This window comes from Octodon degus, unplaced genomic scaffold (genome assembly GCF_000260255.1).
Source record: "Octodon degus isolate 3935 unplaced genomic scaffold, OctDeg1.0 scaffold00008, whole genome shotgun sequence".
Taxonomy (NCBI): Eukaryota; Metazoa; Chordata; class Mammalia; order Rodentia; family Octodontidae; genus Octodon; species Octodon degus.
Window position 1 is genome coordinate 14,865,386 of NW_004524584.1, and position 19,403 is coordinate 14,884,788.

The 19,403-nt window shown below is 46.2% G+C and overlaps 1 protein-coding gene across 3 annotated transcripts in view; it reads left to right on the forward strand.

The window, feature by feature from the left end:
* The window catches only part of Dag1 (dystroglycan 1), a 101,321-nt gene extending 86,599 nt beyond the window's left edge, over positions 1–14,722 (forward strand). For all 3 annotated transcript variants that reach the window (XM_004625097.3, XM_004625099.3, XM_023705990.1), the window contains exon 3: positions 9,948–14,722. In XM_004625097.3, the coding sequence (XP_004625154.1) occupies positions 9,948–12,344 (2,397 nt within the window). In that variant the 3' untranslated portion in view covers positions 12,345–14,722. The remainder of the gene's footprint in view (positions 1–9,947) is intronic.
* The last annotated feature ends 4,681 nt before the right edge of the window (positions 14,723–19,403 follow it).

Here is a 19,403-nt window from a genome sequence, read left to right on the forward strand (position 1 = left end):
AAAAAAAAAAAAAAAAGTCAGCTCTAAGGAACATCTGTGGTTCCCTTCAGACCTTTGCTGGGTATACCTTTGCTGAGGGATGAATACTGAAAACTCTGGAGGTCTATGGTAGGGTCCAGCCTGTCACTGCAAATGCATGTTTTGCTGCCACAGAGAATTCCTGTACTCCCTCTTGCCTGCCTTTCCTGGCCTTCTGGAGCAGGACCCAGGCTTCAGGCAGGATAGGCAAAAGCTTTTCCACTGACCCATACCCATAGGCTTAGTAAAAAAAAAATTTATACTGAGTAAACCAAGAATAGAATAGTCAAAATTCAATGTATAAATATGCCAGGATGTAATGAATACTGGTCTTCATGGTCTCATCTGTGGAATATCCTCTTCCCTCATGCCTTACAGGGTTTTCACCTATTCCTGAGACAAGTTTCTGTCTGTAGCCTCCCCATGATCCCCTTGTCTGTAGGTGCTTGCAGATATGAGCAGAAAAATCAAGGTCCCACTGTGCACTAGAGCAGAACTAGCTGGGAAGGAGGACTTAAGGAGCAGAGCCTGGATATACCTAGCTTATGTTTATGCAGAAGCTTTACATTATTTCCACTGAGTTTCCACTGGGTTGAGTGGGAACCAGAATTGGCAGAGTCCTGCATGTGCCTGACCCTGGAATCCTGCCAGCATTGAATCATTTCTCATATTTTGCAGATAGGGATACTGGAGTTGAAGTTAGATCAAGCCTCGCCTACCTGGATCTTGGATTCATAGGCTTGGACTTCCACACTAGTAGGCTACTGTTACACTGTTATACCCACACCCAGGGTAGGCTTTCCCATCATCCACATCCAGAGCTGTGCCAAACATCTGTCAAAAAGAACCTCATATTCTGATTTACCATTAGGTTCCAAGAGGAAGAGAAATAGACCAGAACCTGTAACTTTGGAAGGCAAGGAAGGGTATTTAGAGTTCCCCTGGGTAAGGGGCTCTTGTTTGGTCAGAGTAGGGCAGACATTTCATCTCCAAGCACTTCTGTAGTGGGCCAGACCTTGAGCTTATTGTTCCCAGGAAGATCTGCTTGTGGAATCCTAAAGGGACTGTGGACAGTGTGAGCCCTTGGATGTTGAAACTCCTAAAGTGACCTTGAAAATGCAGAGATGCCAGCTTGCTTGTGATTTGGCTAAGTTCTCATGTGTCTTAGTTAATGTTATTGTTGCTGATATCCAAATACCTGACATCCAAAGTTAAAGGAAGAATAGCTCGCAGTTTGGAGAGGTTTTAGTCCACAATCAGGTGGCTCCAAGGCAGTGTGGGATGGCAGAGCAGCATTGCTAAGGAGAAACAGTTCACAGCAGGCAGAAGGCAGCAAAGCAGTGAAGTAGTGAAGAAACAGCAACTGGCATGCAGTTTTTTTGTCCCTTTACATACATCCTGACTACCATCAGATGGTGCCACCCACACCCAGGGTAGAGCTTTCCCATCATCCACATCCAGAGCTATGCCAAACCAATCAGTGAACTAATTTAGTATTCACATATCTTTAATCCTAACATCAGATATTTAATCCTGGCATTACAAACTAGATCTGCCCACCTCTGAAAAATCCCACCTGTGACTACATGAAGCTTTGGAGGGACATCTAGACACAAGCTGAAGCACCATGAAACTGAGGTTATGCCACTGAAAGTGCTGGTTGAGCCTGATGTTCTAGTACCTAGGATACCTGAGGAGAGGGGGTAGAATGTCTTTTTCATCTTAGTTGAGGAACACATATGACCCAGGGCTGCCTGTTTCAGGCTGTAGATCCAGGTGGGACACCTTCCAGTTTTGGGGAGCCAAAGTCTGGGGAAGCAGATGAAAGATTGGAGAAGCTTGGCTCTGTTTTTCATAGACATTACTCTAAAAGTTCATAGCCAAGACTACAGATGTGTACCATTATGCCCTTCTAAAGCCTTCTCCTATTTCCTGTGTTAATTAGCTTTTCATCACTATGACAAAGTACCTGATAAAAATAACTTAAAGGGGGAAAGATTTATTTTCTGTCACAGTTTCAGAAGTTTCAGTTCATTGCTGTGGGCCTGAGGTGAGGCAGAGTCTTATGGCAGAAAGGAGTAGTCAAGCAAAGCTGCTCACCCATGGCAGCCAGGAAGCAAAGAACTAGAGAGAACAAGGGAATGCCCAAGAAGAAAAAACAACTGCAGAGATAGATCCCCAGTGATTTTCTAGCCCACACCTCTTAGTAGCCCATTCAGATTAAGAACCCATTATTGGCTAATCCTTCACCTCTCTAAGCTTTTCAATTCAGTCAGATTAAGATTAGCTATCACATATCCCAATTTGAAATTGGGCATTATGGTGCTGGGGAGATGGCTCAGTAGAATAAGTGCTTCCCTGACAAGCACAAGGGCTTGAGTTCAATCTCCGGTTCCGAAAAAAAAAAAAAAAAAAAAGAAAGAAAGAAAGAAAGAAAGAAAGAAAGAAAGAAAGAAAGAAAGAAATTGGGCATTATAACTTACTTTGAAGCCTGGGGTTTTCTTTCATGTTTGCTGGGTATGATAACAGGATATTAACATGAAAGGTCACTTGGCATAGTTAAAGTAAGTGGGTGGCTTCCAAGGCTACCTATGTGGGAGCCTTGGCTATAGAGTGAGATGAGTTTATTCCGTAAGAAACACCTCTCAGCAGAACTCTTTTTTTTAAAAAAAATTTATTGAGAAATAACAATGAGACAGTTTCAATAATTAATACATTGTACATTGTTAACTTCTTAGTGGTTATCCATAGTACAAGAAGCAGACAGGATATCCTCTCCAAACACTATTAGTACAAATCTTTCTTCTCATTGAATTAAGCGAAAGTAGCTGTATATCCATCCTAACTTTTCTGTATATACAGATACAAAATGGTCCTTCCTTTGTATCTCCTTTTTTTGTTTAGTCCTGTCAGAGATGGGTATTTCATTGGCATCTAAATACTATAGGTGCATGAATTCAGCAAAACAATCCAACACAGCCCAGCAGTCCACAATTGTAGTAGTGGGTTATCCACAGAAGTTGGTGACTTGAGCCTTTCACAGCTCTGCATATTAATATGACTTTATACATCTCGTTTTTATACTTTTCTGCTGGGGGGTTAAGGCCAAGATAAAGCAAGACCTATATATAACAAGAAATGTAACTTTTGTATCTGATAAGGTCAGTCAAGTACCCTCAGGATTTATCCTGTAGCCCTGTACCGCATTTTGTAGATCCTTTGTCAGTGTCAGCCACGTGTGAGTAATGGCCATTGCTTGACCAATTTGCTCTCTGTGAAAGCCTGAGAGAATGTTTTCTCTCCATGTGACTCTCCTTAGGCGCACTATACATCATCGATCAACAGCAGAACTCTGACTGATGGGGTCAGTAGAATATGAAGATTGGGAAATGTGAGGAGATAGGGCTTATTTTGTGTGTAGGAAAATGCCTTTGTGTTTCTCACGACATTGTAGAAGAAACAGCAGGCATTTCAGCCATGCCAGAGAAACATAGAAGGCTGGGCACAGCTTCCTAGTCACTCAGGCGTGTCCCACGAGTCTTGCCAGCTAGTTGGCTCCCACGTCTGGAGCCTTTCGTGTTCTCTGACAGCCCTGTTTCTTCTCTCCTGCAAGTGGCTTTTCCTTGGCTGACGATGGCCGATCTCCAGTTCAGGGTCTCCCTCTTACTTCCTCCCTCCCCGTCTTCTCTCTGCCATGTGAATTTCCATCACAGTAGTGGTCATTATGGTGAAATGGGTTAGGAAACAATCTCAGGTGACTGGTGACCTGGATCCACTCCCTAATTCACCTATTCTTTTTTTTCTGTATTTTAGGGAAGAGTCTACAGGGTATTGAGGATCCCACTACTAGATCAGACTCATAGTGATCCTCCTGTTTACAGCCTCCCAAGAGCTGGGATTACAGTCACACTACCATGCCCAGTCTCAATTGTCATCTCAGCATGGTCCAGGGGCGGGGCCAGCACTACAGGCCCAAGGATCGAACCCCCCAGGCCCCTGTTCCTGCTTGCAAACACTTTAATGTGCTGAGCTATTTGGCTGGCCCTATTCTTCACTTCCTAGGATGGTCCTATTCTTCATTTCCTAGAACGCCTTCTCCCTATGCCTCTCAGCTCATGTTTCTGTGAGCATCCCATTTGGTCTACTCATCTTGTTTCATTTTCAGAATGCAAATATCATGCTGGGGATATAGCTCAGAGGTACATCACCTGCCTGGCAAACGCAAGGTCCTGAGTTTGTTTTAGTACAGAAAAAGGACAAATATCCAGCCTTTGCTGTATGTGTTTACATGTGGATATGACAGTTTTCACATTTAATACATAAGTGAATGAAACAATTTAAAGCACCTTGTGTTTTAACATTTAAGTTAGCTATTTTTATAGCTAAAAGTTATTTATTTATTTTGAGACAGGCTCTTGCTATGTTGTTCAGACTGGTCTTGAACTTACTGTGTAGCTCAGGCTGTCCTTGGAGTTATGGCAATCTTCTTGCTTTGGCCTCCCAAGTTCTGGAATTATAGGCATGTACCACACATCTGGCCCCAAATGATTTTTTTACTTGGTAGCAAAATTTTATTAAAGAAAGGAAAAAGGGACTCTGCAAAGCAGGTTTGGACCAAGTAAAGGTAGGAAAAGTACACTGTAGAGTGTAAGGGTGGGCTACAATGCAAGAGAAAACACAATAGCCACTAAAAATAATTTTATAAAGGAAAAATAGTTTTTCATGAGTTGGAAGACATTCATGTTTACAGGTAGCTTAATGTTTCTGTGTTTGATAGTGCCTGTCAGAATGGGAGACTCTTTCTGATACATTAATGAACTGATGATATACCTTAGAGCAAATGAAATATGGTATCACAAAAATGCTGGGCCAGCCAGATAGCTCAGTGGACTACAGACTGCTTAGGGAGGCACAGTGACCAAGGATCAATCCCAGGCAGCTGAGCCCCAGCGTGCTGTGCTGGCCCTGTCCCCGGGGTGCGCTGAGACGAAGACTTGAGATTGGTTGTTGTGGTGCGCACCTGTAATCTCAGCATTTGGGAGGCTGAAAACAGGAGAATCACTACGAGTCCGATTTGTATAGTGATCCCTGTAGACCCTGTACTAGATACATTTTTTTAAAAAAATTAAAAAAACAAAAATGCTATTCACAGGTCTTTGGCCAGAGCCAGGCCAAAGATCCATAATCAGGAGAGGGTAACCCAAATAATAATTCCTAATAATATCACTTAGCTTCTGTTGAGTTTTTGCTGGATTTAGGAAACTTAATTCAATCAGTTTAAAGTAGGAAAAGTATTAGAGATGAAAGGAGGAAGGTGGGTGGAAAAGGGATTAAAAGAAACAAGCTGTGTGATGTACATGTGCGTACTCCCCAAGGTAAATGCAAACTTAATATACTCCAAATATATATAAATAAAAATTAAATTTAAATATGAAAAAATAAGGTAGGAAAAATAAAATGCTCCTGCTAAGGTTGTTGCTGGATCCTATTTGGGAAGATGAGGTGTAAGCCCAGGGTGTCCTCATTCTTTGAGGTTCCTAGCTTTGCACAGGAGAAAGCACAGGGAACTGTAGACACTAGGGAGCCCAGCAAGCATAGCTTTAGCCTTCTTTTTTTTTTTTTCCAGAACCAGGGATTGAACTCAGGTCCTTGCGCTTGTCAGGGAAGCACTTATTCCACTGAGCCATCTCCCTGGCCCGCTTTAGCCTTCTTAACACAAGAAAAACATCATTGTAATATCACTCTGTAGTAAGTGATAGCTCTGAAGGCAGTTCCTCAGGGTGGCAGAGGGGTAGTGCCTTTTTTTGGCAGTTGTGTTTCTAGATTTGGAACAGGACAGTGGAACTAAGAGCGCCTTTGGTCAGGGCAGAGAGTGGGTCCCATCTTTCTTGTATTAGGGAAAGACAGTAGAAAGTGTGTCACAAAGGTGAGAAGAGAGATGGGGCCTGGGCAAGAAGCAAGTCTTAATTTTCCTTTTGTCAGATGGTAATAGAAGGGGTTTTTTGTTTTATTTTCAGTGTTGAGAATTTAACCCAGGACTACATCCGTACTAGGCAAGCTCTCTGAGCTACATACACTCCTAGCTTTACAGTAGAAAAAAATTTTTTTTAAAATTTTGTTGTTGTTGTTCATTTGTTTTTGTTTTATTGAGACAAAGTCTCACTGCGTAATTCAGGCTGGCCTTGAATTTACTGTGTAGTATAGTCTGGCCTTGGATTTGGGGCAATCCCCCTGCCTCAGCCACCATGTGCTGGGATTATAGGTGGGTACTGTCATGCCTGATTTATAATAGAAGTTTCTGTGGTGGTGTTCCCTTGGGTGCTCTGAATATTACCAGTTGTCTCAGCTACTTTTTTTTTTTTTTTTTTTTGAAGGAAGGAAAAGTTTATTTATAATAAGCTCACAGTTACTGGAGGTTTCAGTCCCTATTCAGCTGGCTCCAAGGCAGAGTAGCACATAGCAGAGAGCAACCTTTAATGGTGGCAGCAAAGAGCAAGAGCACAAGGAGGAGTAGCAGCAGCTCAGGCAGCTAGCTTCTCTTCTCACCTTATATTATAATGCAGATTACCTGCCCCAGGGCAGGTTTCGCATCCACACCCAAAGAATTAATCACAAATTCCAAAAGCTGCCCCAAGACTGCATGAGGCTTTGGGGGGATAACTATACACAAACCATAAGACCAGTAATGTTGCAGTAGAAAAGGACTTCCACACTGAAAGAAGTCTGGGAAAAGCTAAAATAAAGAGTAAAATAAGGAGATGAGTTCCCTAGGCCTCTTCTCTGCCAAGGGCAGAAATAAACTTTGGTTGTTTTCCCTAGGTGACCTCAGAACCTCTCTTAGAAGGTCAGAACTCTTTGAGTTTCCTTTGATAAAAATAATGCTCTAGAATGGTTCATTCTAGTACCCCTATTTTGACTGGGAACCACAGTTTTTCTTGAAATTTGAGAAGCAGTGTTTATTTTCCTTTTTGTATTTAATTTTTTTAGAAGATGCTTGAGAAATGCTAGTTGAGTTTTTTCTGTTTTGTTTTTGTGGGGGTTTTTTGGTGGTACTGGGAATTAAACTCACAGCTTTGTGCTTGCCAGGCAGGCCCTGTGCAGCTGAGCTATATCCCTAGCCCCGTTTTTATTATTTTTTGCGGAACCAGGGATTGAACTCAGACCCTTGCGCTTGCCAGGGAAGCGCTTATTCTACTGAGCCATCTCCCCGGCCCCTATTTTTTTTAAAAGAGAATAAAAAAGTTTAAAAAAACAAAAACCACATTAGGCACAATACAGGGGATATACCTCAGCGGCATATCGCTTGCCTGGTAACTTCAGGTCCTGAATGAAATTTCTGGTAGGACCCTCCCCTCCCTCTCCAATAAAAAGAAATGGTACAGGGGCTGGGGAGGTAGCTTGGCAGTCTAAGCACCTGCCTGGTAAGCACAAGGAACTGGGCTTGATTCTCAGTACCTCATGCTGTGCACGCCCCCAACACCCCCCAACCAGGTATGCCTGTAATATCTGTAACCTTAGTGCTGGGGAAGCTGAAGCAGGAGGATCACTACAAGTCTGAGCTGTGCAGCAAATAAATAAATAAATAAATAAATAAAGATTTTTTAAAAAAAAATTTAAAAGAGAAAAGATATCCGGAAAAAAAAAAAAATACAGAATTTCACTGAACAAAATGATAGGAATTCAAAAGTGGTTGTTATATTGCATATTGTTGTCTTCAAATTAGTTGTTCACAGTAGACTAAGTGCCTGCTTAGGCAAGCTTAGGGACCGGGGTTCAATCCCTGGTACCACCTGTGGGCACTGGCCCTGCCCCTGAGCATGCTGAACTGGCCACCAAGACCAGGTGTGGTGGCGCACATCTGTAATCCCAATGTTGAAGAGGCTGAAAACAGGAGGATCACTATGAGTCTGAGCTGTGTAGTGAGACCCTGTACCAAGTACATTAAAAAAAAAAAAATAAAATTAGTTGGTCAGATTACCAGATATAAGCATGCACAATTGGTCAAAAAAAGAAAAGAAAAAAGAAAGAAAGAAAAAGAGTTTAGGTGTTAACTGTTCCTTTCAGTAGACCAGTAGAAATCAGCAGTCAATTACCAAGCTATCCTGGGTATATATGTATTTTTTTTTATATACGTATTTTTTCCCTTCTTTGTTTTCTCCTTTCCTTCATCCTAGTCCTTTAAACGGATTATTTCCCTATCACTACATTCATCTGACCGCAGAAAGAATGGCTGTCATCAAGAAATCAACCAGGGCAGCCAAATAGCTCAGCAGATTAAAGCACCTACTTAGGCAGATGCAGGGAGTTCCATCCCTGGGCCTGTAGTGCTGGCCCCACCCCCAGGGATTGAGACTGGGCGTGGTGGCATGTACCTGTAATCCCAGCATTTGGGAGGCAATAAACAGGAGAATCACTACGAGTCTGATCTACATAGTGAGACCCTGTAGACACTACTGAATAGCACCCAAGAGTGAAGTATTCCTGTAATCCCAGCATTTGGGAGGCAATAAACAGGAGAATCACTACGAGTCTGATCTATGCAGTGAGACCCTATAGACCCTGTCCTTTAAAAAAAAAAAATCAACCAGTAACAAATGTTGAAGAGACTGTATGGAAAAAGGAATACTTCACTCTTGGTGGGAGCGTAGACTGGTACAACCACTATGGAAAACCAGTATGGAAGTTCCTCAGAAAACTAGGATTAGAGGTACCATTCAACCCAGCCATTCCCCTGAAAACATCATACAATAGCAGTGTATGTACACCCATGTTTATAGCAGCACAGTTTGTCATAGCTAAATCTTGGAAACAACCCAAATGCCCATCAATTCCCATACTGAGGAATGGATAAAAAAGATGTAGTATTTTTATACAATGGAGTATTACTCAACTGTAAAAAAAACAAACCAGTGCTTTTATAGGTAAATGGATGCAACTAGAGACCATACTGGTAAGTGAAATACACTAGACCTGCATGTGTTGTCTCCCTAGCATAAGAACTTAAAAGAATAAATAAAAGCAGGGTTAATTTAAACATTATAGGGGGGGGGGGCTGGTGAGATGGCTCAGTGGTCTAAAGCACCTACTTAGAACAGGCTTAGCAAAGCACAGGGACCACGGTTCAATCCCCCAGCACCACATGCCAGCCAGCCCCGCCCCCTGGTGGGCTGAGCTGGCCACACACACACACACACACACAAGTAAATAAAGTTAAAAAAAAAATAAAATAAAATAAACATTATAGGGGCCAGGGAGTTAGCTCAGTAGAACAAGTGCTTGATCCTGTGTTCAATCCCTGGTAATAAAATATATATATATGTTTTTTTTCCCCCAGTAATTCTCTTTGCTACATAAAAATATGACCCTTACCTCAAGCACCGTAATTTATCAATTGTAATGTTCTAGGTCTTTGAACCTTCTAATCCTTGCTTCTGAACCTGTGTGCATTTCCACAGGTGCACAGGAAAGGCATTCCAAGCCCAGCATATGAGCTTAGTAAAGGTGTGGTGCCTGCAGTGGGCAGGGAAAGAATTGGTGGGAGGCTGGAAAAGAATGCTGAAGGTTGGAATGAGAGTTGGTTCTGCAGGTAGCATTCACAGGTAGGTGGCAGGGTATGATACTGATATAAAAATGTAAGACATTCTTGAGTTCCATGACATAAGTTCTCTGGAATGCGAAATGTGTTTATGTGCCAGCACTGGTGTCCCCCATTATGTGACCCTGAACACATTATCTGCCTTCGAAGTTAGCCTACCTGATGATCCCAGTCTTCTGTGACAGGTAAAGGAAGAGAGTTGTACCTCTTTGATGGAGAGGAGTTAAGTTCCCCAATAGGAATTTTGAATTACTAGGCCAGTGGTTAACTGCAGGTCATTTGTAGGTTGTATTATAATGAAAGCACTTGTAACACATACTTGTGTCTCTTCTAGGTTTCAGCGGCTGGCAAGGAGGCTTTGCCATCTTGGTTGCACTGGGACTCACAGAGCCACACCCTAGAGGGTCTCCCCCTTGACACCGATAAGGGTGTGCATTATATCTCAGTGAGCGCTGCACGTTTGGGGGCCAATGGGAGCCATGTCCCGCAGACCTCCAGTGTGTTTTCCATTGAGGTCTACCCTGAAGACCACAGTGAACCACAGTCCATACGGGCAGCCTCACCAGATCCTGGTGAGCTAGTGTCATCTGCTTGTGCTGCTGACGAGCCAGTGACTGTTCTGACGGTGATTCTGGATGCTGACCTCACCAAAATGACCCCAAAGCAAAGAATCGACCTTCTCCACAGGATGCAGAGCTTCTCAGAAGTGGATATTCACAATATGAAGTTGGTACCAGTGGTGAATAATAGGCTGTTTGACATGTCAGCCTTCATGGCTGGCCCAGGAAATGCAAAAAAGGTGGTAGAGAATGGGGCTTTGCTCTCCTGGAAGCTGGGCTGCTCCCTGAACCAGAATAATGTGCCTGACATTCATGGTGTGGAGGTTCCTGCCAGGGAGGGTGCTATGTCTTCCCAGCTTGGCTACCCTGTAGTGGGTTGGCACATTGCCAATAAGAAGCCACCTCTTCCAAAAAGAATCCGAAGGCAGATCCATGCCACGCCCACACCTGTTACAGCCATTGGACCCCCGACCACAGCCATCCTGGAGCCACCATCCAGAATAGTGCCCACTCCCACATCTCCAGCCATTGCTCCTCCAACAGAAACCATGATTCCTCCAGTCAGGGATCCTGTTCCTGGGAAGCCCACAGTCACTATTCGGACTCGAGGTGCCATTATTCAGACCCCAACCCTGGGCCCTATCCAGCCCACTCGGGTGTCAGAAGCTGGCACCATGGTTCCTGGACAGATTCGCCCAACGATGACCATTCCTGGCTATGTGGAGCCCACAGCAGTCGCTACCCCTCCCACAACTACCACAAAGAAGCCACGAGTATCCACACCAAAACCAGCAACAGCTTCAACTGATTCAACAACAACTCGCAGGCCAACCAAGAAACCACGGACACCCCGACCAGGGCCCCGAGTTACCACCAAAGCTCCCATCACTAGATTAGAAACAGCCTCACCACCTACTCGCATCCGCACCACCACCAGCGGAGTGCCCCGTGGGGGTGAACCCAACCAGCGCCCAGAGCTCAAGAACCACATTGACAAGGTAGATGCGTGGGTAGGCACTTACTTTGAGGTGAAAATACCATCAGACACCTTCTATGATAATGAGGATACTACCACTGACAAACTGAAGCTGACTCTGAAGCTGCGGGAGCAACAGCTGATAGGTGAGAAGTCCTGGGTGCAGTTTAATAGCAATAGCCAGCTCATGTATGGCCTGCCTGACAGCAGCCATGTGGGTAAGCATGAATATTTCATGCATGCCACAGACAAAGGGGGCCTGTCGGCTGTAGATGCCTTTGAGATCCATGTTCATAAGCGCCCTCAAGGGGACAGGGCTCCTGCAAGGTTCAAGGCCAAATTTGCAGGTGACCCAGCACCAGTGGTGAATGACATCCATAAGAAGATTGCCTTGGTCAAGAAGCTGGCCTTTGCCTTTGGGGACCGAAACTGCAGCACCATCACTCTGCAGAATATCACACAGGGCTCCATCCTGGTGGAGTGGACCAATAATACACTGCCCCTGGAGCCCTGCCCCAAAGAGCAGATCATAGCACTGAGCAAGAGAATTGCTGAAGATAATGGGAAACCCCGGTCCGCTTTCTCCAATGCCCTGGAGCCTGACTTCAAGGCCATGAGCATTGCTGTGACAGGCTCCGGCAGTTGTCGGCACTTACAGTTTATCCCTGTTGCGCCACCCAGGAGGGTTCCCTCAGAGGCGCCACCCACCGAGGTACCAGACAGAGACCCTGAGAAGAGCAGTGAGGATGATGTGTACCTGCACACAGTCATCCCAGCTGTAGTGGTGGCAGCCATTCTGCTCATTGCTGGCATCATTGCCATGATTTGCTATCGCAAGAAGCGGAAGGGCAAGCTCACCCTCGAGGACCAGGCCACCTTTATCAAGAAGGGGGTACCTATAATCTTCGCTGATGAGCTGGATGACTCCAAGCCCCCACCCTCCTCTAGCATGCCACTCATCTTGCAGGAGGAGAAGGCTCCCCTTCCCCCTCCCGAATACCCCAACCAGAGTGTGCCCGAGACCACTCCCCTGAACCAGGACACCATGGGAGAATACACGCCCCTGCGGGATGAGGACCCAAATGCACCTCCCTACCAGCCCCCACCACCCTTCACAGCACCCATGGAAGGCAAGGGTTCCCGTCCCAAGAACATGACCCCATACCGGTCGCCTCCTCCCTATGTCCCCCCTTAACCCACAAGCGCCTGGGTGGAGGCAGGGGTAGGGCAGGGGCCTGGAGACAACTTGGTGTTGTCTGTGGAGACCGGTGGCCTGCAGATCATTGCCTACCGGTGGCCAACACCTGACCTAGCACACAACTGACACAGGGCCTAGACAAGCCCATCCTCTGGTCCTCCCAAACCCCAAAGCATCTGGAGACTTTGGGGACTTTTTTATTTTTATTTTTGCCTAACAGCTTTTTGTTTGTTCATAGAAAATTCTTCGCTGCGTTTTGATGACTGGCTCTGAAAGCACTGTTTGAGTAGAGGTAGATGGAGGGAGCGAGGAACCGTGAATGAACTCGCAGGTGATGCTGGGTTGGCCCCCAGCTCTCTGCGTTTTGCCTTTAACACTAACTGTACTGTTTTTTCTATTCACGTGTGTCTAGCTGCAGGATGTAACATGGAAAACAGTAGCTAAAGATTAAATTCAAAGGACTTGCAGAAGTTATGGTTAAGTTTTTACATTTAATCTGCTGTTTACCTAAACTTGTATGTATAATTTTTGGGTGGGTATGGGGAATTGCTTTGCTAAAAATAAGCTCCCAGGGTGTTTCAAACTTAGAGAAGACCAAGGGACAGTATTTTTTATCAAAGGAATCCTATTTTTTCACACTATGTCAACTTGGTTGCTCTGATACTCCAGAGCCTGACTGGGGGCCTCCTGGCCCTGGCTTGGGGGCCAGGGCCATGGTGCTGGGCTTGCTTTCCTGCCTTTGCCAGGGGCTGGAAGCTGGAGGGGCCTCTCGGGTCATGGGCATCCCCATCTCCACCCCATGCACACTAATGGCCCACCACCAAGGAGTCTTCATTTCCATGTAAAAGGGACTCCCAAGAGGCAGTGGTCATGGCCCCCAACCTAGGTGCTCCAAAGTGGACCAGCTGCTCTTGGGGGTACCTGGGAGGTCAAAGAACTCAACCACATCAACTTAATTTCTTTTTTCTCCTCCCCCTAAAAGGAATATCTTTTTTTTTTTTTTTTTTTTTTTTTTAAACACTCAGTGGGGGACATTTTGGTGAAGATGCAATATTTTTATGTCATGTGATGCTCTTTTCTCACTTGACCTTGGCCGCTTTGTCCCAACAGCCCACAGCCCTGCCCTGACCTGCCCCATCCCTTTTCTCTGGCGCTCCAGTACCCCAGGCCTTGGGCCTGAAACTGGAAAAGGTCTGGTGGCTGGGTGGGAGTGCCAGCAATAGTTAATAGTAAAAACCTGTGGGCTCTCAAAGCTAATTTTTTACTAAAGTTTTTATACAACTTCCAATTGTTTTATTAAAAAAGATTAAAAATGGTGATGCTTACAGCAGTTTGTAAAAGCTCTTAGTGTCGATTCCATGGGACTGACAGCTTTGCTCATTATGATTTCCCCCGTTCTATTCCTAATGGCTTGAATTCTGGAATTACACTGGGACTTCTTTTGCCTTTTTTAGCAGAACATCCGTCCATCCATCTGCATCTCTGTCCCATGACTCAGGGGTGCCCACTCTGCTTCCATCCTCCTCCTTTGGAAAAAACATTTTGAGCATGATTTTTCTTGATGTCTGAGTTATTTCGCATAACTTTTAGGGAGGAATGCCTTTTGCAATAATGTATCCCTTCCCTAATGGAGGGTGGGTGGGTGGATCCAGGCTCCCTTTGCACATGGAGCAGCTACTTCTAAGCCATATTGAGTGTTTTGCAGAGGACTGTGTGCTGCCTCAGGAGGGAACGACCAGCAGGAGGGTAGGGGCTCCATTCTGCTCTTCTCCAGAGTGCCCTTTTCTCACCTTCTTCCACAGGGCCCACCCTTCTTCCCTGCCCAACCCCCAGCAGGGTACTCGAGTGAACAATACTCCTGCACAAGGAGTCTGTAGATGAAAGCTCAGTGCTGGTGATCAGGCCTCTTTCCTTCAAGCCCTGTCTTTACTGGAGTTTTCCTCACTTCCCAGAACAGGAGCATAAGTAGGATCTGACTTGGTGAGATTATTTCTGATGACCTGTCAAAAAGTAATTCCCAGTGTTCCAGGTGAAGGCTTTGAAAGGCCTTCTAATAGCTGTGTTGTCCCTAGCAACCTTACCGTCGGGCAGTGCCAGCAGAGACCAGAGAATGGCCTGTTGCCATAGCAACTGGAGGCAATGGGGCAGTGAACAGAATAGCAACAGTAACAATGCCTTTGCAGACAGCCTCCTCCCTGAGTGCTGGGCTGGAGATGGCCTTTGGACTCTGAGAGGGAGAGCCAATCTCACATTCAAGTGTTCACCAACCACTGACGTGTTTTTTATTTTCTTCTATATGATTTTAAGATGTGTTTTCTGCATTCTGTATAGAAACATATCAAACTAAATAAAAGCAGTGTTCTTTATTACAATGCCACTGCCTCTGAGCATCTATTTGCCTGGTTTCTGTAGGTCCCTAAACATGAGTGGTGGGAGGGCCATGTGACAGCAAATTGAGGACCATGGCCCTCACAGAAGCCCTAATCATTATTTAACTGGAAAGGTTGGGTTTGTGCTCCAGAAACTTAATATGTAAGCTCTCCCTTTAGCCAACTAAGAAAAACCTCCTTCCTCCTCAGTTTTCTCATTTGCAAGAGTGGCTGTGGGTGGTAAAGAACCTAGTAAAGTTGGGTGGTGGAAAAGGATGGTGGGAAAGGTGCTGTTTCTGTTCTGGAATGGGCCAGCTCCTAGGCAAGGGTCCTTCAGTTTAGGCCTCTGTGAAATGAGGCTACAGTTCCATGCTTCTACTGTCTGTGGGCTGGCCTCTCCTGGTGATCAGCACAAGGTACCTTTAGTGTTAGGCTTGGGGTAGAGTTTAGTTTATAGCCAGGCTGCTTTGCCCTTGGGCCTGTAGTTCCTGGGTGATAACTCTTAATTCCCTGGCCTGGGGTGAGTTAAGACATCTGGGTGGGCAAAGAATGATTCTGTTCCCAGGACATAATTGTCCTGAGAGAGACACTGCTTAGCACACAGGCAGAGAAGCAGCAGCTGTGTCGCCACAGGGCCATTTGTCACAGGAAAACTGGCAGTTCTTTCAAGATTCACGTCTGCCCCACCATCTCCTTACCATCTTCCTCTTGCAACCTGTAGACTGCCCCATTGCTCACAGCCTTCAAAACCCAGAGAAAACTGGTCTCATGTAGAGTTGAATTCTAGCAGAGTTGTTGAAGGTCAAAAAACTATTTAGCCAGGTAGGGTGGCACATGCCTATAGTCCCACCACTTGAAAGGTTGAGGTAGGAGTGTCACTGGAAGTTTCAGGCTGCCCTGGGCTACATAGTTCAAAGGCAGCCTGAAGTACATAGTAAGACCCTGTCTTGAACAAAAAACTACTTGTTGGAGTTAGGACCTCAGTTTGTAGCACATGGTAAGTGCAAGGAGAAGCTGTTGCCCCTAGCGTGTTTTCGGGGGTACATAACTCCTAGGCATAGTAGCAGGGGCCCAAGAAATGACCTTCCTTGCTCTCTTGGCTTCAGGAAGTTCTGTTTAACATCCAACTCACTGTCCTGAATTTTAGTAAGGAAATACCTGGTCTCAGCAGAGAACTGGAAACTCTGCAGGGCTGTCTCTGCCTTGCCTTACCTCCTTTGGAGGATGGGAAATACCTTATTTGGCCTGGAAGATCCCTTCTCCCAATTAGTCATGCCGAGTTGCTGAAACTTCTTTGGTGAATGTGGTTATATATACTTGTTTTTTTTGTTTTGTTTTGCCTTTTTTTTTTTTTTTTTTTTTGTATTATAGGGAAGGGTCTATAGGGTGTTCAGGGTCTCACTACTAGATTGGACTTGTACTGATTCGCCTGTTTACAGGCTTGCTTTTGCCACCATGCCTAGTCTTACTTGCCATCTCAGTGTGCCTCTGGGGCTGGGCCGGCACAGCAGGCCCGGGGATTGAACTCTCGGCCCCTATGCCTGCTTGCAGGTGCTTTAATCTGTTGAGCTATTTGGCTGGCCCTGTTTTGCCTCTTGAAGCAGGGTCTCACTATATAGTCCAGGCTGGTCTCTTGGCCACCCTCCTGTCTCTTGCCTCCTAAGTGCTGGGATTACAAGCAGGTGCCACGAAGCTTAGCACTGCTCAGGACTTTTTCAGCAGGTGATTGAAAAGCAAGAGACTACAGAGGACTCTTGCCTTCCCATCTTCCTCTGCCCTGGGACGAATTTCTGGGCTCTCTTCCCCATATATGGGGTAACTGCTGATATCCAAGTGACTTCAAGAAACTGTGAACCAGGGAACAGACTTGATGTAAAGGATCCATCACCTGCCCTACAAAGGGCAAAGAACGAGGGAAAATTCCTGACATAAGGCATTGCCCTAGGCTAAGATCAGGTTAGGGCTGTTGGCTAGAGTCTCATAGCATGTTTAGGAGCTCCTACCCAGACTGCCCCCTAGAGGTTCCACAGTGCCTGCCCATTGCAGCCTCTAGTCTGTTTTGCCACTTGCACAACGAACTGAACAAGCTCTTCCCCAGCTCTTCTCAAACTTGGAAGCCTCTCAAGTATTGTCTCAAGGATAAGCCTTAGTCTTCTATATATTACCATACCTTAAAAATTGACATCAGCCCAGTCACTGGCACATTTTCTGGTTTGCTTATCTTCCTAACTATTGTCTGTAAGTAAAGTAACAGGCCTAAAGAGAGCAGCAGAGTTAGCCTGTCACTCAGAGCTAGTGTGAGGCAGGTTCAGCTTTTAAGGGTGACCCAAACACTTAAGAGATTTTTCTCATCATAAAATTTTGTTGGGGCTGGAGAGATAGCTCAGTGATCTAAGTGCCTGCCTGGAAAGCACAAGGACCCGGGTTTGATCCCTGATACTGCTTGCTGTGCCAGCCCCACGCCATGCCAGCCCCTGAAATGGCATGGTGGCGTGTGCCTGTGATGCCAGTGCTGGGGAGGTTGAGACAGGTTCATTACTAGTCTGAGTTACATAGCAAGACCCTGTACTGAATAAATAACTTCCAAATAGCGAATTAAAGCGCCTGCAGGAGGGGCCGTGGGTTTGATCCCTGGGCCTGCCAGAGCTGGCCCGCCCCTGGGGCATGCTGGCACGCACCTGTAATCCCAGGGATGTTGTTGGGAGGATCAAACAGGTGGATCACTATGAGTCCGATCTAGTAGTGAGACCCTGAACACCCTGTAGACTCTTCCCAATAATAATAATAATAATAATAATAATAATAATGGGCTGGAGAGATGGCTCAGTAGAATAAGTGCTTGCCTGGCAAGCGCAAAGGCATGAGTTCAATGTCTGGCTCCACAAAAATAAATAAAAATAAAATTTTGTTCGTACTGGGTGAGGTGGCACGTGCCTGTTATCCTACCTAGTGAAGAGGCAGGATAGCAATTTTCAGACAAGTCTTGCTATGTAGTGCAGGCTGGCCTTGAACTCGTGTAGTTCAGGCAGTGATCTTCCTGTCTCAACTTCCCAAATGCTGGGATTACAGGCCCGCCCCAACATGCCTGGCTAGAGGAGGTAATTTTGAGGCTGTCTGGGTAATTTAGTAACTTTGAAAGATACTGTCTCAAAATACAAGTAAACTGCGTATATTTGTATTGTAAAGCAGCAAGGAATTAAAAGAACCCTTACCGTCTGGGTTCTACTTTTCTTTCTTCAGGAGTTGGGGTGCTCCTGAAGGAGCATCCCTGGAGGGCAGCCTGGGTAGAAGCAGCACGGAGACCTGGCAATTAGATTTCCCACCCAGGACACATACCTGGCCTACTGCCCACATCTTGATTGGAGGTGACACTGTCTACCTGCACAGGCCCAGCTGCTGCAGTTCATGGTGGGCATGTGGGCAATTCGACCTTGGTAGTGACTCAGACTGCCTGATCGTTGTCCCCAGCCCAGCAGAGTGGCCCGCCAGCCAGAGACGAGGAGGAGACAATGCCCAGCGGGCTCCCAGGAGGTGGCGCCAGAGGACTAAACAGCCCGCTGTGGACTAGCGGAGGAGGCGGGCTGATGGGCGTGGTTAAAGGACGCCAGGGTACTGGGAAAGTGAGGGAGGGGAGAGGCCTGCTGGGGGCCGTGCTAATGTCTCTGGGTAGGTGGGACCTGGATGGGGTGGGGCCATTAGCGTTGTGGGACAGACACACCCTACACACCCTGCGGGTGTGGGTGGAGTCTCTTCACTGCCCGCTGCAGGTGCCTTAACCACATTCTGTGAGTTGCTGGTATTCGATCCTGGCACTTGCTGCTCCCCTGCTCTCAGAAAAGAAAGCCAGTAGGAAACGGGCAAGGCGGCAAGGCGAGTGTAGGCTCTAACTCCCAGCCCCACCTTGCACTCCTGGAGTTCCAGACAGCAAACCTTGAGTTTGGATAGGTACAGGTGAGAACCTGTAAGAACCCACTCTTTGTGACCTCTTTCGCCAAAACTTTTAGCGCTTGCTTCGAGGCTTCACGCGTGGAACCTGTGGTTGTTGAATTCTTTCGATGTCGCACAGCCTGAGAGTTTCTGAGGTGGGGGAAGTGTGGGTCTTAGAGAGTCCTCAAAGCAGGCTAGGGTATCCACTTGAATGATCCGGATTCCCCTAGTCTGTCCTTTTGTGGGCTGACAAGGCATTAAAAGCAGATGGAAGGGCCGGCCAAATAGCTCAATAGATTAAAGGGCCTGCAATCAGGCAAAGGGGCTGGGGTTCGATCCTAGATCCCTGGGCTTGCCTTGCCGGCCTCGTGCCCCCTCCCCCACGGGACGCGCTGAGATGGCAAGTGAGACTGGGCGTGGTGGCGCACTCCTGTAATCCCAGCTCTTGGGAGGCTGTAAGCAGGTGGATCACGAGTCTGACCTAGTAGTGAGACCCTGAACTCCCTGTAGACCCTTCCCTAAAATACAAAAAAAAAAAAAAAGCAGATGGAGGTAGGGTGGTTGGTGACTCACTCTTGGGTCAACCCTGAAGTGGGGATACCTGTAGAACCCAGGGAACACTTTAGCTAAGACTCTCCATAGCTCCAGGCACACAGGGAGACAGCAGGAAACATCTAGTTGGCAGATGGCTAGGGGTCCTGTGGCTGCTATCTTCTATCCTTATGATAGTACAGTCTCAGGCTGTCAAGGGCAAAACCTG